The following is a 26,621-nucleotide window of genomic DNA, read 5'->3' on the forward strand; positions in this document are numbered from 1 at the left end:
TTTTGATCAAACGTTAGGGAATCAAGTCTATAAAGTACTTAAGAATGAGGACTTATTTTCCAAGATTAAAAATGTTCTGGTTATAGAAAAAAATCTGATTAAAGGAGGGTAAATAGTAGACTCTGCTATGCCCATGTTTTTATGTACGTCCCCTGAGTGTTAGCGCACCGTAAGGGCTAGAGTTCAGAAAACTTACTGCAAGAGCTTGCTGATCCAGGAATTGGTTTTTTTGTTTGTTTAAATACCCTGCCAGTTTCCAAAAAGTATTTGCAGGGCACTGTGAGGAGTCACATAGACAGTTAAGTTCCTGATATTGGGAATATAGAGTTAAAGTCATATGGTTGAAGAAAATTATGCACAGAAGTTGAGGATAGTTTTACTCCGAGTTGCCAGGTAGCCTTAAGAAAAAGAGAAAGCAGAGATTATGCAGTTCATGTTGTAGGACACAAGGAAGCACACCAATTAATCATCAGAGACCAAATTTTTCCTGGCACTAAATTCTAAGAGGAATGTGTCACCTAGATCTTTATAAACAGGACAGTGATCCCCAGAATGGACAGCATTTTGCAAAAGGTATATGAACATTCTTCAAACAACTCTCGGCTCCTCCTGTCTCCCTATGAATCTGTGAAGGCATTTATTTGTGTGATACAGTAATGTGGTTTAACTTTTGATCTCATTTTTCTCTCAGACTGGCCTTGCCTGGTCCCTGGCTATTAATGCTTTCAAAGCATTAATGTTATACTTCTGCAAAAGCTTGGGCCCTTAAAATACCAAATCCCAAAATCTGGCCCTTCAGTTTACATTTTATATCTAAATAACTTGATACGGCTTTTAGAAAAAAGGAAGATGTGAACTCATGCATTGGTGAAAAGAACAACTATTTGCTGATAACATAACTTGTTTTAAACCAGAGCCCTACCACGCCCTGCTAATTTTTCTATTTTTAGTAGAAACGGGGTCTTGCTCTTACTCAGGCTGGTCTCGAATTCCTGAGCTCAAGGGATCCTCCCGCCTCGGCCTCCCAGAGTGCTGGGATTACAGGCGTGAGCCACCACACCTGGCCTGAGTTGGTCTTAACAGAGAACCAAATCAAAATTGAAAGACCCATTTCTTACCTAGGTGCAGGTAACTTAGAAATCTCAGGTAACTGAGATCTGTGGAGCCAGTTGATTCTTGTCCCTATCAAGAATATTCCTTGCTTAACAGACTGATTTCTTCTTAAAAAGGGATACAGCTGTCTGCACAAGATAATTGCTTTTCTCAAATCTAGGTCTCTCATAAATGAATAATGTCGCAATCCAAAAGGAAGGCTAACAGGTCATCTGTTTTGCATTTTCTTACCCATGATGCCATAACTCAGGAAAGAATTTTTGGTTATCATCAGACAATTTCAAGAGAACCAGAGGGGAGAACTGGCAGGCGGAAGGATGGATGGAAGCAGAGAGGTCAGTTCTGCCTTTGCACTAACCCCGGTGAGATGACAGTGACATGACCAGGGAGCAAGGAGTTGGATGGGGCATATATTTTGAAGGTAGTGCCAACTGGATTTGCCAACAGTAGATGTGGCATGTGAGAGAACGGGAGGTGTCAAGGGATGGATGACTCAAGAGGTTTTGGCTTAGGCCAGGCGCGGTGGCTCACGCCTGTAATCCTAGCTCTCTGGGAGGCCGAGGCGGGCGGATTGTTTGAGCTCAGGAGTTCAAGACCAGCCTGAGCAAGAGCGAGACCCCGCCTCTACTAAAATTAGAAAGAAATTAATCGGCCAACTAAAAATATATAGAAAAAATTAGCCGGGCATGGTGGTGCATGCCTGTAGTTCCAGCTACTCGGGAGGCTGGGGCAGGAGGATCACTTGAACCCAGGAGTTTGAGGTTGCTGTGAGCTAGGCTGATGCCACGGCACTCCCTCTAGCCAGGGCAACACAGTGAGACTCTGTCTCAAAAAAAAAAAAGAAAGAGGTTTTGGCTTGAGCAACTTCAACAATGGTGTTGCCATCAACCAAGATTTGGGTTTTTAATGTGCCGACTGCTCTTATTTTTAAGTTTTTCTAATAAGTTTCTCTAAATACTTAAGTGTCAAAGCAAATCACAAGTACAGCTCCTGAACCAAATTGATTATTTCTGCCATCAACTTTTAAAAGTCAGATCAGTAAACTAACTTTGATCTAATATGTCAGAAATTTTAGAAGACATCAAAATCAGCGTAATTTTGAAGCAGTTTATTATTGGGAATGTATAAAAAGTAGAAATCGTGCTTTACCGTTAGCAGAGTCATTGTCCATTCTAGATTAAAATCCTTATCAGCTGTGTCAGTTGATAGGTACATAAAAGATTGAAGGTCAGAGTTGGGACAGACATCTCAGGGACCTGTGTGTCCCTTAGCAGGAGAAACATATGCTAAGCATGTTCAGTGTAAGGTTGAATATGCTTTTCGTAAAAGCATTATGTGTTTAAGAAAAATAGGGGAAACTAGATTATTTTCTTCTAAGGTTACTTGAGAGCTCATAGAACACTGTTTTCAGGCATTAAGGAAAACTCAGATATGCATGAAATGGATGATGAGAAAAATAATTTATCACTAAGTTCTTAAGTACAGATGATACCTGGCGTACCGAAAACCCACATTTACTGCTGCAGCTGGTCACAGTTGACCTTTGCAGAGCTTATGTCCGGGAGGGGAGTCACTTAGCTGCTCAGTGAGCTTAACCAGCTGCCCGGGTGTCCATGGCTCAGCCTTGCTGTGACGTCTTTGCCCATACCTTGTAACTCTCCACAAGTTAAAACTTTTATTTGTAAAAATAGAGCCCTAAAAGGAAGTCAACAGCTGATGCTTAACATAAAGAAGTTGCTTTTCAGTTACTTTTTACTGCATATGATGGGAGAAAGCATATGTGATAACGGCATTTGGAGACTCCTGAGGGTCTGAAAACTTGTAAATGTCAACAGTCTTTTGAATAAATGAACGGCTTCTTGTGCACATATGTCCCTTTGGTGTGTGCACATTTTCCATGTGACCAGCTGCAGCTACAGGGCCTCCACTCTGAGTAGTTTTAGCTGATCCCCCCAACCATCTATCCTAAACCCCTCCTCTCCCCAACCCAGGAACAATAGCATGTCATACCAGTTGGCTGATTAAAGGGTCGTGTGTTGATCTGGAACTGAGCCTGGGATTTGATCACATGAATTCACTAACATGAGCCAGAGGCAAGTCCAGATTATTTCTGGGGGAAATCTAGACAGGCCAGTGGCCTTGGCCACATCAGCTGGTGTTAACAGCAAACTCAGGGTGGGTTCCTGTTCTCTCCCACTTCTCGTTACCAGTTCCAGGGCTACTGAAAGCTTTCGAGCAGACCTCTGGATTCAGGTTTGAATGTAGTTTTAACCCATCTGGCCAACTGTGCAGTAGCACTGACCCACGGAGCCGGGATACATAGAAAGATCCTCCCTCCCTGTTTGGTCTCACAGGAAAGATCAAGTGGAAAAGCAGAGGGTTAAGTACTAAAGTTGCAGGTGAGGCTTTACTGATGCTGCGCTTCCACAATATGTTTGCAGAAAGCTTAAGCTGTATTTGTCTGTTCTCCGGTTTAGCATATTGTAAAAAGTGGTGGAGGTGGTGCTACCATTTTCTTTGACTGGCGGTGTGTTGTGATTGCATCAGAATAAGCTGTTTGTACCTGAGTTTGGTAAATTTATCACTGAAGGGCTAGCAGCGTACATTATAAGGCAGCATAGCTATACCCTCATGGCTTCATTAATTATGAGACCTAGACATAATTAGTCTCTAGCTAAGAATAGCAGACAAAATGGAAAATCATTCTGGGAAAAAATGAGTTGGGATTCTGAGAAACTGAAAGAACGCTAACAGAGGGCATCGTTGATTCTCAGGCACAACAACACACGAGACTAAAGCATCACCAATCACAGGTCAGTGAGGACGCCCACGCAGGGGTTGGTACTACGGCCACTTGTTGGGGTAATATGTGTTTACCCTCCTGATTTTGTTTCCATTTCGTATTTCATGATACTCTACAAACACATGTCATCTAAAACGTCTTCCGTGATTTAGAAATAACAGCTTTGGTGATTAGAAGTTGATCTACTCATTCTTAATTTATAGACTTTTTTTTGGAGCAGTTTTAAGTTATCAGAAAAATTGAGCAGGAAGTACAGAGAGTTCCCATATACCTCCTCTTCTCAATTCATGTGCACACGCAGTGCCCCTTATTGTTAACATCTTGCACTCGTGGGTGCATTTGGTACAACTGAAGAACCAGTGGTAACACGGTAGTATGAAAGCCCATAGTTTATATCAGGCTTCACTCTGTGGGTTTGGACAAATGTATGACATCATGGATCCCCGACTACAGTATCATACAAAATAATTTCACTCCCCTAAATACTCCCTCTGTTCCACCTATTCATCCCTTTCCCACTTGCACCCTGAACCCTTAGCAACTCCTGATCTTTTTATTGTCTCTGTAGTTTTGTTGTCCCATTCATTTTTAAGTAACTACCCAGCTGTTCCTAAGGAAGCATCATTCATTCCTTTATTCATAAAGTGGTCCCTCAATAAATACTATGTGCCAGGTAGTGTTCTACACTTTGGAGTTATAGCAGATGACCAAAATAAAAAATCCCAATGTTCATGAAGTTTACATTCCAGGATATCAAGCCTCCAGCCTCAGCTAGGTCCTAAATAGGAGTGAAGGGGGCCTCATGAGCACATAGGACCAGAGGAGGTGGTTGGAGAAAGTAATGTGAGGAGGGGGCTTCCTGCCATTTGGCCCCTGGTCTCAGGCGAGACCCACCCCCCACATTCTCTGCAGTCTAGTCCCAGGCTCTGCCTGCTGGCCTCCTCCAGCTGCCGCCCCTGTGTTCCCCCTGCAGAGCAGGAAGAGCACTGCGCCTTTTCCCAACTTCTCCTCTCTCCTGCTGTCTCTGAAACAAGGACAAGCACCTCTTTCAGACTTCCGTTAAGCTTTCACTAGTTATCTATAGCCCTGCCTAGTGCTAATGTAATAGAAAGTTTACAAAGAAATAGGTGCCCATGATCATCATCTAAAGACTAATTGCGCAAGATCATCCCCCTTTAGAAGTAGACGACCCAGAGTTCTCTCTTCTCAGGCTGGTAGACATTCGGTCTCCTCTCTGGCCACAAAAAGCCCCATTCTTTTCCCTACTGCCTTCTCTGTAGCCCTAGTTGTCTGGAAAGATAAGAAGTTTCTGTGAGTGAGGCTGAGTGAAGGAGATGGAAGATCGAAAGATCCATTTTGTCCTTGCCAGCTCTGCCCCATTCTCTCCTTTTTGGTTCATGCAAGAAACATGCTTAAAAGTCAACTAAATGGACTCCGCAGCATAACCCTACTGAGCACATTCTTAGAGCAGCCCCACGGTCGGCTTTTACCGGCTGGTGGGAGCCAAGAGTGCGCGTCTCTTCCCAATTACACATCCAGTGGCATCCTGCTGGTGGCCTGAAATTGGCCGTGGTGGGAGTATCTATGCCATGGAAATCAGTAAATGCTACCAATACAATAACAGTTTTGCTAAATCTTTTTTTCTCCCAAGAGCCTCTTTACCAGCATACCACTGGGCAGACCTTTCTTCATCAAATTCTTACATTGACCGTACCATAGGAATAAAGTCATGAATACTATATTAATTCATATGCTCTAATCCTACTCTGCATAGTTTCGGGGGAAATACTAACCAAAGTCAATGGGAGATTTGATACAGTAAATTTTGAAAAGCAGGCTTAGCATCAAGCTACATAGACCTTGCTCATACTTTTCATTTCCCTTGGAAGAAGAACTCAGGCAATTTATAGAAAGTTTTGCCTATGGTATCTTCATTGAAATCTCACAGCAACATGACTCTAAACCTGCTCTCGCGGATGTTGGGCCATGATCACAATTACCATTTCTTTTCCCAGATCACAATTTGCTTGTCCATGTATAATTAATGCGGTGCTGCCTTTGCTGACTCACCCTTTTGTGCCCCGCATAGGACTGCACATGCCAGAGCAAAGGCCGACGCTGCTGACCAGGCAGCGCTGGCTGCCCGCCAGGAGTGCGACGTCGCGAGAGCTGTGGCCAGGGAGCTGTCACCTGATTTCTACCAACCAGGTAAAATAAACCTCCTCCGATGGGAGAGGTAGGAGCACTGGCTTGGGTTTCATTTCCTTTTTCCTTTCAACATAAAGATGTTCTTTGAACACCTTTTGAACCCCAGCAATCCTACAGAAACAAGTGGGAACACATATGCAGGTGGAGTGTTGCGTATCAGAGATGCTTGGAACCAGAAGTGTCTCTGATTTCGGAATTTTTCAGATTTTCATATATTTACATATTCGTAATAGATACTTGGGGATACTTTGAATACCTGTCTGTTCAAAACTTCCAGATTTTGGATTTTTGGATGGGGGATGTCCAACCTGTAGTAAAAACTATCACCTAAAGTCTGAGTATCAGCACTGGAGATTTGGGATATCCCCCCAGCATATCGTCCTTCCTGCCCCCTCACCCCTAGCTGCATACGACCAACAAACTTTGAGCTGATAGCAGTAAATGAGATCCGAAAGACGTAGCTGATTCTAAAAAGGTCTGCTAGTGACAATTACAGATTCTATAACAAATACTCCCAAATTCAGAGGCATCTATAACATTAGTATTAGCAGTGAAAGAAGAGCCAGTGAGTACGGGGACTATTTTTTTTTAATGTACCTGAACTAACATTCACAGGACTGGAGTTAGGAGGTAAAGCAGTGTACCACTGAAAGATTAATCTGCACAGATTAGGAGGAAAATGCAGGGCATGATGGAAGAAATGAAAGTAAACCTCAAAAAGAATCGATCTCAATCATCTGCCTCTTAAGTGTTATAAAATAGCAATCCACAAATACTTGCAGTAGGTTTAAATATTTAATTTACTTCCTAATAGTTTCCTAGTAGACTGTTTCTAGCTCTTCCTGTAATACACTGGTGTTTTGTTTTGAATTTCAAAAAGACAACAATTGCCTTTTTATATATGTTCTCCATCACTGTACAAACATCTTTCTAGTGGTTGTTTGGGGAATCAACAGATTCCTAGGTGAAGAGAAAAAAAGTAAATTGTTCTCAACTTCTATCAGAATTTATATTTTCTTGGTAAAGAATTTTACCGTGTTGGTTTTTATTAAATCAAGCTGTATAACTCAAGCCCTGTCTCTAGCTCAGCACCCTAAACAATATAGGTGTTCAGTACGTGTTTGGTTCCCATGAAGGGGATACAGTATTGGAACCCACAGGGCATCCTGATTCCTAAAGAACGAGGTAAGTCAAAGTGAACAAAATAGCAAGATGTATAGAAAAGCTAGAAACTTTGCTATAATGAAGTATAGAGGGAAGGAAAAGAAATGATCTGGAGATTTTTTTGCGGGGGTGGGCAGGGTTGTGTCCTGCAAAGAAAGAAGACGGCAAAAGGCCAGATTTAGAAGACTCAGTTTTTATAAGAGAAAGGCTGAGGAGGGACCCAGCCTGGTTGCTGAATGATAGATACCGTCATCACAGAGTGACTTCCCTAAGAGTTCAAGTCCAAGGAAGGCAACCACTGATAATGGGTGTTTTCTTCAACACGCATCTTTTTTACATCTCTGAGTGGAATTTAAGTCATTTAAATATGTACGTATATTTTGTTAGGAAAGGGAACCTTTCCATTTTTTGCAGTGATCTCTGGTAGGAATAAACCATCTTCTGATGTGAAATGAACTCACACTTCCCTGGTCCCTAAGTGCATTGGCAGATTAGCTGTTGCAGCGTCTGAGAGCTGGGGATAGAGTTCAGCCACCCGAGAAGGGACTGTGCTGTGCTCCCCAGCAGTGCTGCCATTGGGAAGAAGCTGAGCAGTCAGGAGACCGTGGGCTTGAACTGCTTTGAAAGCAAACAAACTTACTATTGTTGTCTGCAGATGGTAATTTCTAGGTTCTGTTAATTCCACTGGGGAATGGGGTCCCTCTAGATTTCTATTAGGTGTTACCAAGAGGTAAACGATCTGAAAGGTCATCTCAGTTTCCCAGACTGAATGGTTTTAAGAGCCTTCCATGGTGTAAAAGCATTTGAGGGGAAAAAAATATTGTGGGAAAATGTAATTCCACCCTTTCTTAGTGAACGCAGCTTCATATAAGCAAGTTGTCCATCAATAATGAATACATCACAGTAGCCTGATGGGACAGTGGGTCTGTTTGAGACCAGAGCTAAGGGTGAAGGCTGCAACTCCCTTTGACCCACAGCCAACGCTTCCTTCAGCAACTGTATAGAAAGCCTGTTCTCTACTGAGTATTATTGATCTTCTCAGGGAACATAACTCATGCTTTCCATTCTGCAGTTACAGGGTGATCAAAAGGGCTTTCAAGTACTTCTTCTAAGTCAGGCTGCTCATTTAATTTACATATCTCAGATACAAAAGTTTGCACTGTTTGGAATCCATGTGTCATGCATAGAAGTCGTTAACCCTGGGATAAAGGATGCCTGTCATAGCTTACATTTTGAACACTTTCACGGAAAATTACCTCTTTTTAGGAGCTGGCAGTATTTTCAGATATTTACTATCTTAGTTAAATCTTATACCTTTAGTTTGAAACTGTATCATTCTACAGTTCAGTTAAAAAAACAAAGGAAAAAATATAGCTATTTGGGATGATTTTGTCACTCAAAGGATTAAGCTCTAATAATAAGCATAGAAATGGATGTTTGTGAATGTGTATGTAGATAATTGTGTACGTGTACAGAAACCTAAATTGCCATTAGTGGGAATGACACAGTGGGTCATCCCTCCAAGAACTTAGAAGATTGCCCTGAAAATGAGTCCCCCATACTACAGAGATGGGTCAAGTGATCTGAAGTGTTAGCATGGCTTTAAGAACTGCAAGAGTTCCCTGTAACCTGATTTGAGTTATGAAAGTATCTAAAGAAAGAATTAGTTACCCAAGGAAATATAGAAAAAACAGAGTCACAGAGGCAAAAATTGGCAGTGTCCATCCCAACACTGTCCAGAGGAGGAGAAGCCTGAGCCAAAACCTTGGCGTATTGCTGTCACGTTGGCAAGGATGTTTTTATTATGGGGAAGGATGCAGGGAACTGTAGCCAGTGGTGTATGGCTTTATTGGCAAGATCACCCTGACTCGGGAAATGGATGCATCAGGCTAGCCCAGCTTGATGCCATTAGATTTGATTCATTTCATGCTGCCTGTCCCGATTCCATGTTCTCCAGTAACTTTCTAATTTCGGTTGAGCTTTCTGAGGAGGTCTGCCAATAGGGAGAGCATGTCCTGGTGGTATCAGTGTGAATCCCTTGACCTATGTGATGTTTACATTGCTCATTGTAAACCAGTGAAATTCTGGTGTTATACATCGGTCTTGGGAGCTTTGGTAACGTGAGTCCGCCCCGAGGAATAGCTCTGCTTCAAAACATCAGGTTGCTAAGCCAGCAAGGCTGACCCAAAACTTTGCAGGATGACCACCAAGGACATGGGAGGGATCGGGGCACAGGGTGAAGACAGTTGGGAGACTATGTGTGGCTGTTTGTCCCACTCTTTCAACTTCCTTTCAGTCAAGATACTTTGTTTTTTATTTCAAGTGATATTAAGTAGGATGTAAAATTTTTATATTTATCAGTGGAGGCAGGGGCTGACCATGGTTTAAAGAAATGGAAACACTGCCCTAGAATGTGGTGAATTTAGTACTTTGAGCCCTCTTGGGAGGTAGCCAGCCTGCTTCCCTTCGGCAGCATCCCCAGCAAGCTTTGTCTTCCTGTGCAAGTGTGAGTGTGCTCACACACGCAGTGTGGTAATTATTTAGGGTAAAAGTGAAATCTTTCGGCTCTTAATGGACCAGTGTTAACTAAGTGTGCATTTCTGGTATGAAGTGGAAGTTCTTTAGAAATCAAAGTGTATCTTCGTTACGTAATTGTCTGTGGCTACTATTAACATGTAGTATTTTTGGTTAAGAAAAGGGAAACATCCTGGAATAGATGACTTCTAAGCTCACCTTCCAAACTCAATATTCTGAATAAATTTTTTGATTAAGAAAAGGAAAGTGAATAATCCACTAGTTGCCGTGAAATTAATAATTCATGAGTTTGCTGGTTGCTCATAGCACTTACTCATTCCAGCATATTCAGTTTCACAAATGTGTATTGAGTGCCAAACATGTGCAAGGTGGACACCCCACAGCTCACAGAACTTGCAGTGTTGTTACAGATGGGACTGTGACGTCCCATGGGAAAGTAGCATTCTCTCCACATAGAACACAAAGTGATCCTGCTACTAGTTATGTAATCTCCTTAGACTCTTTCAGTCTGCTCCTTTCTCACTGATTGACAATCTCCATAGAGTATGTCTCATTTCTATTTAATGACTGCTGCTATTGCTACAAAGCATTTGATGTTGGCACTGACCTCGTAGACATTTGTTTTAGGGAGTCTTCATGGTGTTCCTGCCTGTAGCCAGCCCACCGAGGCTCACCTCTGAAGAATTAGCTAGATACCCTGCTGCTACCATCTGCCGTATCTGTTCAGGGCCTTTGCGCCAACTATAACAACCCTTCAGTGTCAAATGTTGTTTTGTATTTTGTGGCTTATTGGTGAGCAGGTGACCTGTATCTGACTTCTTCCCAAAATAAATCTCTAGGGGGGGAAAATCCCTTAGGATTCATAGATACTGTCTATAAAAACAGATGAAAATGCTGACTGCAACAACTATCAACACTTGTCATAATTTCCCTCCGTGGCAATATTCTGACTAGCCTATTTAATGAATTGCTGCATCTCATCAACTTTATGTTGCTGGCTTTGCAATGCAGACACACGTTACTACGCAGAACAAGTAGAAGGCACAGCATGTGCCTTCCAGGAGAAAATAGTCCAGGAAAAACTTCTGTCTTCTGCATTACATTAAATGTCTTGTTTAAAAAGCATTTAATGTTACTCTGGAAAATCTAACTATATAGCCTCATTTAGTTGGCCATCCTCATCTGACTATGCCTTGTTGGAACTATTTCTAAACTGGATGTAGTCATGTAAGGTTGGCATAATGTCCACCTCTAGGCAACATATTCCTTACACTCTTTCAAATGCCTGTAGCTGGGTATGTTAGAATCACCTAGAGCATTTGTAAAGCATTGATATTTCTAGGCTTCAGTTCACACTTATTAAATCAAAATCTGAGCATAGCACCCCCGACATTCTGATGGGTAGCAAGTGTAGGAGCCGCTGCTTGGCAGTGCATTTATGCCCTTAGCCATCTTTTGAATGCATAATAAAGCTAGGATTTTTTTTTAATCTAAAAGTTGGTACTAAAATGTACTGCTATCATTCTTGGAAATTCTTTGAGCTCAACAGATTTTGAGTATCATCAGACGCCCTGTAGACCAATCTGAATGAGAATACCTAAAAAACTCAGAAGCGTGGGCGTGAGTATCATGCGAGACATACTTTTCCTGATACACTTAGGACAAGGAAACTGTGTCCAAAGAAGTGGCACATCAGATTTCTAAAAGTTAAAGAAGTGATTAGACTGGTATTTGAGAGTTAAGAGATGTAATAAGAAATACATTCAATGAAATCCAGAATTTAGATGTGTAAATTTATTTATACAAATTATTCCAGCGGCCAAATCATTCTCAACTTGGCTTGTTAATGATGGTATAAATTAAGAGGTAGGCAGAGTTATAGGCACTGTTTACAAAAAGCATTTGAAAATGTATTTTATATTCAAGTACTAATAGGTTTTTGTTCTTTATTCAGATAAGTATATCCCTTTAGATGCTTTCAAAAATTATTTTTATTGGACCTACCATTATTGAATTGCCTGAGTTTACCCCAAATAAATGGCCTCTTGTAGCTGTTAGTGTTTTATCAGTCTCATCCTTTGCTGGCAGCTGTCACTTCTGTAGAAATGTGTCAGAACAGCTCCCATTTCTGCTCCTAATCTGCTTTCTGCAGTAAATGCGGGAGAGACCAAAGGTCACCAGGATAAATTCTAAATTTTCAAACATTATTATTGTATACATTCATGGGGTACAAAGTGATGTTATGATTTAATACAATATGGAATGATTAAATCAAGTTAATTAACCTATCACCTCAGAAATTTGACAATTTTTCTGTGAGAACATCACAAAAATTTAATTCCTCAGTTTGTAAGCTGCACTGTCACAGTCTCAAGTCTTCAAAATGAAATGCTCAGGCTTTGTTTCTCAATTGCTCAAGCAATCCTCCTGCCTCAGCCTCCCAATTAGCTAGGACCACAGGTGTGCACAACCATGGCTAGCTAATTTTTTTTTTTTTTTAATAGAAATGGAGTCTCACTGTGTTGCCCAGGCTGGTCTCAAACTCCTGGCCTCAACTAATCCTCCTATCTTGGATTCCCAAAGTGCTGGGATTTCACTGTGTGCCGCCTAAGTTAAACGTTAGCTTTTAGTGTGCCTTAATGTTAAGATAGATATTGGCAATTTTTTTTTTTTTTTGCAAATATAACTTTTGCATTTATCTCTTAAATTGAAGGCATTAAAAGAACCTGGTAATTTGTGTGATTGGGTCAGTGTTATGTGGCTTAAAACTTTATTGGATCCAAGAAACTTGACTTTTAATTATCTTTGCACAGTGTATTCACTACCATACCTAGATGATTATTTCCGCAATGCTATAAAATTGAGTAACAGTGAAGCACAAATAAAACCAACTCTGATGAAATTTTGGGTGGCAGGGTGAGGGACAAGTATGTAAACAACACTGTATTTGCATCTATCGGAGAATACACCTTATCACAGAAGAGGAGATGGGGTTTTATAAAAATCTGCAGCAGAATCACAAGGGGCTTTTCCATGAAAGACCAATATCAGTGACCTTATGGGTTTTTAAAAGTAGAAGCAAGTCGGCTGATGGAGGAACATAACGTTTCTGTGCTCACGATGCTGCCTCTGCTTAGTGCTACTTCTAGACACAGCACCAAGGAAGAATTCAGAAACAGAAAGATATCACCTTTTAAATGATTGCAGTTACCGCTTTTCTTTATTCAAGTGAGATACCTTTTACCGGCCCAAGAATTCATACTGTCATTTTTGATAGGGGATTTAAAAGAAAATTGCCCATTTAAAAAAGGGGTAAGCTCTTACCAAGTTTAGAAAGGAAATCTCAGTTGTTGACCTGCGCTCTTGACAGATTTGGGAAACTTTAATCCCGAGGAGTGGATTTATCTTCTAAAGGATGGAAATTGTGATAATACTGTTATGTTTGGGGCCCCGAGTGAAATGTGCAATGGTGGGTCCTCGGGAATTCTCATCTCTGGCTTTAAAATATTATGTGTTGCATTTTTTTTGAAAGGATACATAGGAGCTATGTGACTTTTGGTTTTTCAGCTGCTGCAGCTGTTTCCACATCAGAAAAATGTAGATAAATAACACCTACCGCCTAACATTTTGGAAAATACCTTGCATAATAAATAGCAGTCTCATTACAATGCCTTATTACTCAGACCACCATGGGAAGAGCAAATAAAAGTTTAAGTATGCAGTATGTATTTTTAGCAATTAAGGATAATTGTTCTTCAGCCCCTCTAAATCTTTTAAGTTAGTCTGTCTGGAGTGAGGGGTGAGGTGGGAGGCAGGAAGGAAGATGAACAGATGCAGTGCTGTGGAGTTGACGAGAGCTGGACCAGCTCTCTATAAAGAAGTTGGTAGGGAAAGTGTCTTCCTTGTACACTTGAGAGACAGTGTCAGCTTCTGGAAGATGACCAACTGCGCTGCATGGGACCTTGACTTCACCTTAAGGGGTGGAGAGTGGCTGATGGGTGGAGTGGTAGCCAAAGTGTGCACGTGACTTGATTACAGGGGAGGGGCTGAAGGACCTGGAAGGAGGACGCTGCCTTGGAGAGCTGTCCCGAGCACCGGGGCTCCGCCTTAAGCTCTTAGGACCTAAACCATCTTGTGGCGCACAATCTGTGTCTTTGCCTCTCACTCTCCATAAAATAAGAATGCAGCAGGGTCGGTCACTTTTTGTTAAATGAAAATTCTGCCTATTTGTTAAAAATAACATGATTGTTATAAACGATCCTAAAGTGTAGAAAAAAAGAAAAAAATATATCCTGAAACAGAACCAAAGACAACTGCCTTGTCTTGTCTTCAGGGCCTGCAGATCAACATCCTTCACAGCTGGGAATGGGCTACACGAACATGATTTTGTGCAGGGCAACCTAAACCACAGAAGTTGTTCCTAACCAGGAAGTTTTAATGATCCTTTGATGACAAATCATTAAAAATATGTTATCTACAGGTTCTCTTTCTTACCGTGTACTCTATTAAATGTTCAAACACATACAGTCATCTGCTTAGTTCTCTATACAAGTGTGTACTTTCTGTCTTTGTGACACCACATAATCCAAATAGGCAGATTAATTATGGTACCGCGGCCAATGCTCCATCAACATGAATTTCACCTCCATATTCTGCGAGTAGGCAAGAACAATGCAAGTATTTGGGAAGCCAGAACTGTTTAACTTTTGTGGCTACCAAAATAATGGTAAATATTAAAAGCAGCTTTTTAGTAATAAATAATCTTTTCTCCTGGAGAAAGAAATGTGCTTATGCTTAATCAAAGCCTTATAAATATATTTAAAAGAAAAAGTCAATCTTATTTAGCCAAAAAATATGTATACGTAAGGTACAAGCCTCTATGCCTTATTTTCTATCACCTTTTTTTTGTTTTGTTTTGTTTCGGCAGGCCCTGATTACATCAAACAGAGATTACAGGAAGGTGTAGATGCTAAAGAAAATCCAGAAGAAAAAGTACCAGGAAAGCCACCTACACCAAAGGAATCTCCTCATTTTTATCGCAAAGGCACGACACCCCCGAGATCTCCTGAGGCCAGTCCCAAACAGAGCCACTCTCCCCAGCCTCCTTCCCCAAAGCCCACGAAGAAGCAAAACCCCAGCTCAGGGGCAAGACTCAACCAAGACAAAAGGAGTGTGGCTGATGAGCAGGTGACGGCCATTGTCAATAAGCCCTTGATGTCAAAGGCTCCCACGAAGGAGGCAGGAGCAGCCGTACCCCAGTCCAAGTACTCTGGCCGCCACCACATCCCCAACCCCAGTAACGGGGAGCTACATTCTCAGTATCACGGCTACTACGTGAAGCTGAACGCCCCCCAGCACGCTCCAGAAGACGTGGAGGACGGTGATGGATCGAGCCAGTCTTCCTCAGCACTGGTGCACAAGCCATCCCCTAACAAGTGGAGTCCCTCCAAATCTGTGACAAAACCAGTTGCCAAAGAAAGCAAAGCTGAGCCAAAAGTTAAGAAGTCTGAACTTGCTATACCAAAGAATCCAGCAAGCAACGATTCGTGCCCTTCTTTGGAAAAAGAAGCCAATTCAGTAAGTCTCGCACGACGTGTTTTCCCTTCCTTTCTTCCCTCTGGTTCTTTCGGGGAGGAGCATGGCATAACTGTGTATCTCAATCACAGCTATGCGAACCAAGGTTCTAGGAACATAGGGTTGTTTAGAGCAGAACAGGTTTGTAGCTTGAAGACAGCAAAGAGCTCCCCGGGCAGAAATACCTCCATGTCCACTCAGCCACCCACCTTCGACATAACTCAGGTAGGCCAGACCTGACCAGCTTAGCACAGATCACTTTGTGGCAAGGCCTTATCAGGATGTCCTGGTGAGCTTCAAAGAAGCTTGTTCGGATTGCTAGAAAGGGATCCTGGCCCCTCCTGAGGGCCAGCTGCTCTCCAAGTTCCAGCTAGGAGGAGCACACCACCGAGTTCTTAGCTTTTGCCCCAACAATGCTCGGCATCTTTACACAAAAAAAGGTCTCCTCTAGCCACTGTGAATTCTTCTCCTTAGTTTGGATTTTACTCAATTAGCCAGGCTTTGCAGCTAGAACATTTTTCTTTCCCAGATGAGAACTGACACTTCCAACAGTTCAAGGGATTTCTCTGGTCCTCTGACTTCTCAGAGTGTGTGTCTTCCAGTTTCAGTTCTCTGGCAGGTGTTCATTATTGTTATCGACTAGTCTTGAGCATTTAAGATATTTATTATTCGGCCAGGAAAGTTCTGTGTTATTGAAAAATCTCTACGTCCTCCTTCAAATGAGATTTACTTGTTGAATCATATATAGAATTAGTATTTTATCAAATTCTGTGGAATTTATAAAATCTGAAGCTAAGTAATTATCAATTAAAAAATTGGCCAGCTGGCCTACTGAGCTGGTCACATGCCTTTGGAACAGAGGTGTTGGATGTTAAATGTAGCTTAAGGAAGAAACCTCAGCTGACCTAATATTTACCAGTAATTACAGAGACATATTTGCATACTAGTATGGAATAATATCTTGGCCAACAAGAATATAATGCAACCATCAGTTTCTTATTTCGGTCCGTTCAATTTACTCATAGGGTTAAACAGTTGAAATTTATCGTTTTAATTAACTTACACTTGAAATGTATTATGTTTATCTATTTTGCTACTATCGATAAAACACTGGTTCTCTTTTTTTTTTCAAATTCCCGACTTTTTAATTAGCTAAACGTAAATTAATCAGATTAACTGGACTAACTTCCTGAGAGATTCCATGGAGATAAATGGTTTTCAAAACAGACTAACTTTATGAGACTCTGGCTTTTCAGTAAGCATTCGTTTTTTAAAATTTTTAACATTGATACATCAGCATCCTGATATTACAACTCTAATAATATCACTGTTGAATTTGTTCAGTGTAATGCTTCACTTCTCATTTGACTTTCAGCATGGGTAGCCCCGTGTTAGTAAGGCCTCACAAATCAGTGTTAGTTTGCCTAATTTACAAGGGGGAAATTCCAACAATGCAAAACCCTATAGTTTACATCTTTGGGTGCCCAGTAGTGGGGTTCAGTTGACTTCTGGAACTCCACAAAGAGAAGCATATGCCCCAGTATCCTACATTAAGCTGTGATGGGAGAGGAAATAAAAAGATTGTGTTACCTAGCTTGTGCCACATAAATATCTTTCTGTAAAACAGCCTCCTTATTTAGGAAAAAAAGTCTGTTTTACTTATGTGCAGAATCCAGATTCTGAAGTTAGCCAAGCACCCTCCACCTCACTAGGTCAGTGCCTAGGGTTCTCTTCCACAACCAAAGGGACAGAGGAGGCCCCAGCAGCTGTGCAGCCTCCCTGAGCTTCACGCTGCCTCTGCACGTGACAGGGGCTGCAAATCCAGCTTGACTTGGCAGCTTCATGTGAAGAGTCTAACAGTTAACGTTGTCTTCCTAATAGTAACAGAAAGCCACCTTTCTCCATCCCAGCAACTGTTTTCTTCCCAGAGCTAGTAACACCACCATCATAAAGATAGTCAGTGAATGACCTTTAAAACAATGGAGTACCACATACAATTTTGAGATAGACACTGCGTAAGTTAGAAGTTTATAAATAACAATTTAAAAATTCATAGAATTGGACTCTGGTGCCAAACTTCCTGGATTCAAATCCCAACTCTGTTGCTTACCACCTGTGTGACTCTGGACAAGTTTTCTTAGTGCTGTGTGCCTTGGTTTCCTCATCTGTACCTATCTCATAGGGTTATTGTGAAGATTAAATGAATTAATACTTATAAAGTTCTTAGCACAGTGGCCTAGCACAGATAAATGCTCAAAAAGCGTTGGCTATCATGATGATGATGTTTGTGTGAACACTGTACTAGTTGAAGGAAGCATAAGTAGCTCATATATATTCAAATGGATTTGATCCATCCTTAGGATCACCCTGGATATTGATCTCCTAGAAATACAGAAAATCTCCTGGGACACAGATGACCACTTAGAGCAAATTAGTGACTTGAGTGTGAGAGGCAGGAGGAGGGAGGCTGTGGCAGAGATCACTGTAAACTCGTGACCCTTGTGAGCAGTGGTTGCATGTGAACTCATATCCCAGGGCGCACAGCCTATGTGATACTGAAATTTTTGTAGGGTTTTGCAACATGGCAACTTCGGTAGGTGCCAGAAGAGGCATCTTTAGAGCTTTATCAAGTAGACAAAGAGGACTCTTCCAATGAGCGATCTCAACCCACTCTGAAAACTGCCTGCACTTTTTTCCCAGCCATTACTATGATCAGCTTCCAAGCTTGCTTCGAGATTACCTGAGCTTTCTTCTGAACTTACGTAAAATCTAAAGCATCCCTGGCAGGTCAGATTTGAACCTCACGCCAAAAAAGAAATGTAAATACACAAATTAAACTTTGTTATTAATGCTAAAATTTGCATTTTTCATATGTTTTTAGTTAGAGAAGTTTTAGATTAACATAAACCATAATAACTCTTTACCAGAAAATTCCTCACAATTTTAAAGATAAGTCTTTTAAAGAAAAAAAAATAATTTATGGAGTTAGAATTGTTTCCATATTTTGACTTCCTATAGTTTATTTTCTAACTGCCCAAAAGTTTTTTCCAACCAAGACTTACACTTTGCCCTGCTCCAGCTTCTTTCATTACACCTGTCCCAGTCAGTCTTGAAAAGCAAGACTGATTTTTTTTTCATTTTGCTATTTTAAGCTGCAACTGGCCACCACAGTCATATTTATGGGACTTCACCTTAAAGCTTTTCACCGTGTACCCTGCACCTCGGTATCTGAAGAACACAGAGGGCACGGCTTGAAATCTGCCTGTTAAACATAGCATCCCAGATTTTTATTTTTCACCTAGTTGCTGTTTGAACCTCTAATATCTGCCTTGCTTTCATCTTCACTGAGTCATCTTTAAAAATAGCTTTGTAAATGGAGCTACCCTGGTAAGAGAAATATATATATGTGTGTATTTTTCATTCTGGATAAAACATTCATTCATTATGCATCAAATCCAGGTTACCAGTACAAACGTGAAGAAAGATACTAAGCTAAATTCGACCCAAGAGAATAGACACACTCAAAATACGAACCAATTTGACAGGATTAGATAAATTGACACAGCTTTATGAAGATTTACGGAATGGGCATTGAAGGGTCAGGTACGTCTTAGAGTTGGCTTCACCAAAGGCACTTTCTCTGTCATTCCACTTTTCCTGGGTCCACTGTAAGGCACTGAACTGTGCATTGTATTGTTCTGACCCAGTATACTTTTTCTCCTCTTTTATATCACTAAATTATCTTTGAGAATTATAAATTAAACCCACTGATCCAAAGAATTGAAATGATCCCAAATTCTTAATACACTCATGAACAAAATCTGATCAAAGTGCGTAGTAGTATAGGTTGAGCATCTGAAATGCTCCAACTTTTTGGACAGGCGCGGTGGCTCACACCTGTAATCCTAGCACTCTGGGAGGCCTAGGCGGGCAGATTGTTTGAGCTCAGGAGTTCGAAACCAGCCTGAGCAAGAGCGAGACCCCGTCTCTACTAAAAAAAAAAATAGAAAGAAATTAATTGGACAACTAAAAATATATAGAAAAAACTAGCCGGGCATGGTGGCACATGCCTGTAGTCCCAGCTACTCGGGAGGCTGAGGCAGGAGGATCGCTTGAGCCCAGGAGTTTGAGGTTGCTGTGAGCTAGGATGACGCCATGGCACTCTAGCGCGAGCAACACAGTGAGACTCTGTCTCAAAAAAAAAAAAAAAAAAACTTTTTAAGAGACAGGGTCTCACTGTCTCTCACTATGTTGCCAGGCTGAAGTGCGGTGGCTTTTCTCAGATGGGATCATAGCTCACTGCGGCCTCGAACCTCTGGCCTCAAGGGATCCTCCCACCTCAGCCTTCTGAGTAGCTGAGACTCCAGGTGCTCACTGCCATGTCCAGCTAAGATCCAAAACTTTCTGAGCGCTGCCATGACACTCAAAGGAAATGCTCATTGGAGCATCTTCAATTTTGGATTTTTGGATTTGGGATGTTCAACTGTTACATCCGGAAAAAATCTGAAACCCAAAAAACTTCAAGTCCCAAGCATTTCAGATAAAGGATGTTCAACCTGTAATAGTATTTCCTTGATCTCTGTGTGAGTGGTAATGTTAAAATGATCATCTCCATTATTTTCTGAGTTATGAGAGTTTCCTACACTATGTTCTAACTTAAACATAATTAAGGAGTTGCATAGGTTAGGATTCTATTTACTTAGAACACAACTATTCTAAAAGAGCAGTTGGCCATTATCAAGATTTGATGTTTTCCTTACACTGTGGGAATTATAGGATATAGATGAAAATGTCATTTTAAATAACTTGCTGGGAAATTGCTTTTAAACTAAGGCCTGTGGCGTTAATAGGGGTGTAGAGAAAAGAGTATGAAACTCTAAAGCGAACAGGCTATAAAGTTTATTTCTAATTTGTTTAAACTGGCTGAGTAACCTTGGACAAGACACTTGTCCTCTTGAAGCTCTATAAAATGGAACTAATAATCACAGATAAAGAATAAATGAAAAATAATCTACTTAGAAATTCTTAGCCCACTGCCTGGCATTAAAAAGACCTGCAGTAAATGTTTATTTTCCTCCCATTTCCATGGGGTTTAGGAACTGGGGTTTTTCTTCTTCCAAATAGTCCATACTCAAGGGCACCCGTGTTCCTTCCTCATCCGCCCCTCCATTTTACTAATCACCTGTGTTAAGGCAGTGATTTAATCTATTCTGTTCAACAGCCACATCCACAGCACCTGGATAAGTACGGGGAGATAGGAGCATTTCGTTAAATATTGGTTGCCTGGGTGACTCAGTGCGCTGGGTACATAGTGGTGACCAAGACAAGGCCCTGCCACTGTGGAGCTCAGAGTCTAGGGGAAGATGGCAATTAACAAATGACAATAAAGTATGAAAAGTGTTAGGATAGAGAAGGAAGTGGGCCCTCTGACCTGTGCCAGGGAGATGCGGCCTCATGCAAGGAAGAGACCTTGAGTAAGTGACGTGTGACCCAAAACCTAGACCCTGAGAGGGGTGCCCTTGACTGATGGCAGTTTCAATCTCCCTTACCCACTTCTCCCCTCACAGGGAAAAAAAAAAAAATGCCTTTGAGGCCTCTATAATATTGTTTTAATGTAGTCTTATTTGATATCCAAAGAGAGTGTAACCGTTTCCTCATCTGTAAAATAAGGACAATAAAACTACTATCTACCTACCTCATAAGGCCCATTTGGAACACTTTTAATACTCTTTAAGAATTAGGTAGATGCTATTTTAACAGTAAATACCAAGATTGTGTCTTTGTAATAAAGACGACTTAAAGTCCTTCAAATGGCCTTAAAAAAAAAAACAAAAAGTGACTTCTCCGTGGGCCAGATCTGAAAAGATGGGTCCATGAGGTTGATTTGTTTAAACGAGTTTGGGGAAATTAGGCTATCTGGTGTTTGTTATATTTATCAAAATAGGATTCTGCAGTTAAATATAATGGAATTTTGAAATGTTGTGATTAGAGAAATAAAAAGTTAGACTTGTAAAATAACTTCTAAGAGTATTCGACTTCCCATGTGCAGTTTTTACTTAAAGGACAGGATGGTGTCCCGAAAGAGAGAAGAACAGGAAAAAGCAAGAGTTAGCCCCATCTTGAGTTTTTCCTTGGAGGCTTCATTGTCCTACAGATTTTACCCTCATGTTCTAACTGCCCTTAGCAGGAAACAGTTCATCCTCATCTGAGTGACATCCTAACAACAAATGCATATCTTAGTTCCCATCAGTTCCTACTAACGCCCTTTATGGTGAACTGTGCCTCAACCCAGGCTGTTGTCCATTGTTTTAAGGTGGATGAAGTAGATTATTGTTTAAAACATTTTTAGACTAATTCAAGCCTGGATTCATTTTTAAGTAAAAATTCAGAAATGTCTTCATCTAAACATAGCATTGCTATTTTTAATTTATATCTTTTGGAACTACCGTCATCATTCATGCCTTATTTAATGCAACCGTGTTACTTTTCTTATAGTTTTTGGTAACATAGTGATATTAACATGGAAAAGTTATGCTTGTTTTGTTCTGTTTCATTTCCAGGGCCCTAATTCAGTCATGATTGTCCTTGTCATGCTGTTGAATATCGGGTTGGCCATTCTTTTTGTTCACTTTCTAACTTGATTGGATTTAGGAAAGGTAAGAATAGCCTTAATTTCTACCTAAAATCACAATGAATAACATTCTTTTCTCATATTCAGATTTACTATTTTTTTTAAACATATTGTCCTTCACTTTAATTTTGGCTATGCCTGAATGTGATTCAACATGGTTACTTAATGCTGTAACTGTTTTGACCCTTCAGTGAAGTCATGACAACTAGTGGTGTTAGCCCACAGTTCTCTGCAGTGGTGCCGTCAGCCTTTTAAATGGCCCACCCCAGGGAGACTCAGACACAGGGAAGGAGGCTTGGAATTAGGATGGGATCGCAAGAGAGATGAAACTTGGAAAATTCAGCCAGAGGACCTGTTCAGTTCCCCTGGGAATGCTTTGTGGCTTTGGGGTCCTCTGGGAGCTGAAGCACACAGCCGTGTTGGAGAACAAAACTTAATAATGATTCTTTTTTAAAATCTGCTGAAGCAGCCCCATCCGGCGAAGTTCTTGGCATTGGCTACTCCATCTGTCCTAGCAGAGTGTGACTAAACTGGAAATGTATGGAGCTGCATTTTTTTGTTGTTGTTTGATGGAAGTCAACAGCTGCCTTACTATTTTACCATCTGACGTTTTTAGTAGGGAGCTGGGGAAACGACTGCCCGAGGAATGCGGTCGGAGGATTGTGTTGCTGTGGACGTGGTTCCAACATTCACTCCTATCTCATTAGAAGAAATAGGTAGCAGCATCACTCACCAGTCTTATGCCATGACCTGCTGCTTTAACATCTCCTGGAATGTTCTGGGAGAGAAGGTTTTGTTTGCTTGTGCACGACTCTTGTTCATTTTTGCTGTTTATTTAAATATGATGTATAGTCACCTATCACCTGCGGTCCTGGCCAGACGAAACACACGTGTTGCATCTCAAGGAAAAGAAACAACAAAGTGCTAGTGAAAATGTGCTTATTTTGATAGCAATACACCATTTTTTATGTCATTTATTCTTCTTAGACCTGTAAAAGGCTATTTATCTTTAAAATTTAGCAATTGGAAGCCATCGTACCTTCCTAAGAAATAATTTTATTTTAAAAATTTTATCATTTACTGAGATGAATTATTTATGCACTTAGGAGGTGCTAAATTTTAAAAGCTGAAAGACAACAGAATTCGAAGAAGTATAGTCCAAACGTTGCATGGATTGCGGTAATCAGTGTTTAAAGGATTCAGTTTCTTTGCTGACGTACTTTACAACCAAATAAAATCTTGTCAGTGGCTGTGTTAATTCCCATGAAAGTTAAGCAAGATGCTATTAATAACTGTGCTTCTCTTTCTTGTTTTCTTTTTCCAACTTAAATTTCTGTTGAATACATTCAGGTAGAGCATAAAGCTTTGTTCAATCCCTGCCTCTCAGTTTTCTGCCGTTCCTGTTTTTCAAAGTCCTTTTGTAATTTCATTTCAAATTTTAAAGGCTTAGACATTTTTATTTTAAATATGTGTCTTTTGCAGTCCTTTGTCATTCTGACATATTCTGGTTTTTTGCTGTTTTATAATTTATCCTTTATTATTCAGAAGCATGCTTACTTAGAGAAACTAAGTGGTCTTTATAAAAGTAATTATTTAAAATGAAATCAGGGGAGGAAAGATATCTTAAATCTTTTTAAAACATTACATTGCAGAGGGGGAGCTATTCCTAAATACTTTCATGATTTGCATGGTTTAATCAGATTCTTTTTACCTTATTAGCTACCTTTTCAGTGCAGAAGAGACAGTTCACAAAATTCCCATGTTAGCACAGGTGTGGACTGAATGCTTCGTCACCTGCAGGGTAGTAACCCAGTGATGTTTTTTGCAGAAGTACAATATGTTGAGAATCCTGGGTGTGACCAATATGGAATAAAGAAGAAGGCAGAAAGAGAGCAAATGAAAAATTACAACTTGTATATTTATTTTTTACGTTTTGCTTTGACTTTTAAATTTAGGAAGTAACGTTTTTACCTGAGAACAGGCGTTTAAGTTCCTGTGTCAGTACTCTCACTGCTCCTTCCTAACCCCCATAGCTCCTTAGGCTGGGAAAGCTGATTTTTTTAAAAAATAAAATAAAATAAAATATTTAATCTTAATAAGTGTTTATTTAAAATGTGTAATGCTTTGGAAGTAATGGGTAACAGATAACTAAAGGATATGTTTATAAAGTGAGCATGTGGGTCCCATTTATAAATATATGTATGATTTATAAGCTTTTTTAAAACAAAGCTCAAATTGTTGGTATTTTTCTAAAATGTGCACAGCTGTATTTTACATGAAGGCTCTTTCTAATGGGTTGTTATACTGTACTCTACATTTTGGACAGCACATGCAGTCTGCCAATGTACTTAATAAAACATGACTTTGTTTATTTAAAGTTTCTTGCTGTGAAAAAGAACTCCCTACCTGTGAGTTCCTTTATTTATAATCCTTGAAACCAAAATGTATAATGTACAGTTTTCACAACTGTATCTGCTCTAATAAAAAAAAAGTTGGTTATTAATAAAGTTCGAGGTGTGTTTCCTTTGTGAGTAAATTACTGTCTTGAGTTATATGGAATGTTGTGGTGGTGATGTTGAAAGAGATCTGAAAAATTAATAGAAATAGAAAAAAAAATGCTCAAAGAAGCCACATGGCAGAAGGTAGTTCCACTGTGCCCCTCTTTCTCTCTACATTCCTTTCATCCTGGGCCTTACAAATAATTTTGCAAAATAGGATTCATTGCTCGGCTCTTAACGCCTTCATAAATTGGATTAGTGCCTTATCCAGAGTTTTAAAACTGCTGCTATTTTAAGGAAAACTCAAAGTTGAATTAAATCTCCCTCCTGCGTGGGTACTTTTCAATTAATTAAAGATTTTTGACCATTGTGCCCCAAATAAGTTAATATGTTTGTTGCTATGGCCCCTACCGCTTAGTCATACTCCTAGAAGGTTAGGCACCACGTGCAGTCGAATAAACTTGCTGCCACAAGAACTTCCAGCCACTGTGCTCTCTTTGAAGCCGTCCTAGGTGCCGACCTAAGCTGCCTCAACATGTAAGCAAGCTGCCTGTGCAGTATAATAAAAAGACCCTCACGTAAATAACACACAAAGTTATCACCTCTAGGTATGAACCATTAGTCCCTGCTAAAGGAGAGAACACAGAACAGACTTTTGAAGCAGGGAGGAAAAAAGGATGCTAGAGAGAATACTGTCCAGATTGGTGTCCAAACCACACGTTTGGAGGGCTGAAGCCAAAGCTTGGGTGAAACCTGTGTGGTTGGGAAATCTGTGAAATATTCCGCATGCCCTTTTAATGCAGTAAGTACTTCTCAAGAGGTGAGCAGGCTCCCCAGGCATGCACTTAAGTGCCGTTTGCAGCTTTGCTCCTGTGCATTGGGAAGCCAGGTAGCCTCATCTCTCCTGGTTAATAGATGGCTGCAGACATGGTGTATTTTCCCAGCACAGCATAACAGTTCATCGGACTGTGTTTGATTACTGCAGCTTTGAGAATTACCTCCGTCCAACATTTCCCTCTCACCCCAAAGCTACTGTAAAATACTTTGGTATTTTGTAATAGCCTCTGTAGGGGTCTGATTTACAGGAGTAGGAGAAAATAGTAAACATATAGAAGATGGTGATTACTAACAAATGCAGTAAATACGGATGAAATTCCAGGTCCTGATTGCTGTAGATTCTTCTCTAATCTGTGTCCCTGGTTTCCTCATCTATAAAGTGGGTATACCATAGCACTGACCTCAGAGTGGTTGTGAAAATGAAATGACCTCATTTGTTAAGTGCTTATTAGTGCCTGGCACGTAACTATTTTGTATATTTTAGTTTTTACTGATTGGAAGAACTTGGAAAAAATAATTATTAAATTCCTGTTAGCATCTCAGACACATTGAAAAATATAATGAGACCCCATTCTAAGGGTCTTTTTACAAAGGTTAATTATGCCGTAGGTCATATGTTCTTTCTTCAGTGGTGATTATTAGTGACTCTTTCTCACTGTGAACATCAAAGGCCACAACCTACAGAATTTCTTCTTAATGCTAATATGCAATTTCCAGGATGGGAGAATATGAGACATTTGCTTTACAAAGAACTTTAACATCGATGTCTCATTGGATTCTTACAATGTTCCTGTGAAAGTTTTCCTGCAAGTTAAATGACTTGCCCAAGATCACGTAGCCAAAAAGTCATAAAAATCTGTATGAGAGTCCCAGACCTGACTCTAAATCTTGTGCTATCTCATTTCTGAGAAAATACTGGCTAGCATTGTTCTGTATTGCCACTCCTCAGCCATGAAAATATGGCAAATACCATGAAATCCAAGGTAGCAGTGTAGGTTGAATGAGTCCATTTCTATATCTCTATCATAAGCTCACTAATATCACTGAGTTGATATAACTATAGCAGAGTTCAGCCTCGCATGTACTTACAACCCTACTGTTTCATGATTTTCAGTATATTTATATTTGAACCTTACAGAATACTAAATATTACTAAAAGTTTAGCATTTAAATGACATATTGTTGTTTTAGAGTAAGAGGCATGTTATAAAGGAACATGGTTATGTGTGTTTGAACTTGATCTGAAGAATTAACACAG

At 40.4% G+C, this 26,621-nt stretch overlaps 1 protein-coding gene across 2 annotated transcripts in view; it reads left to right on the forward strand.

Annotated features, from left to right (window-relative positions):
- Positions 1 to 24,531, forward strand: part of JPH1 (junctophilin 1) — an 80,086-nt gene extending 55,555 nt beyond the window's left edge. The window contains exons 3-6 of one of the 2 annotated variants that reach the window (XM_012663126.1): positions 6,006 to 6,124; positions 14,751 to 15,400; positions 21,958 to 22,053; positions 22,220 to 24,531. In XM_012663126.1, the coding sequence (XP_012518580.1) occupies positions 6,006 to 6,124; positions 14,751 to 15,400; positions 21,958 to 22,038 (850 nt within the window). In that variant the 3' untranslated portion in view covers positions 22,039 to 22,053; positions 22,220 to 24,531. The remainder of the gene's footprint in view (positions 1 to 6,005; positions 6,125 to 14,750; positions 15,401 to 21,957; positions 22,054 to 22,219) is intronic. The other variant, XM_012663127.1, reaches the window with a different exon arrangement.
- Positions 24,532 to 26,621: the final 2,090 nt, after the last annotated feature.

The sequence above is a fragment of the Propithecus coquereli genome, unplaced genomic scaffold (genome assembly GCF_000956105.1).
Source record: "Propithecus coquereli isolate 6110/MARCELLA unplaced genomic scaffold, Pcoq_1.0 Scaffold8, whole genome shotgun sequence".
Taxonomy (NCBI): Eukaryota; Metazoa; Chordata; class Mammalia; order Primates; family Indriidae; genus Propithecus; species Propithecus coquereli.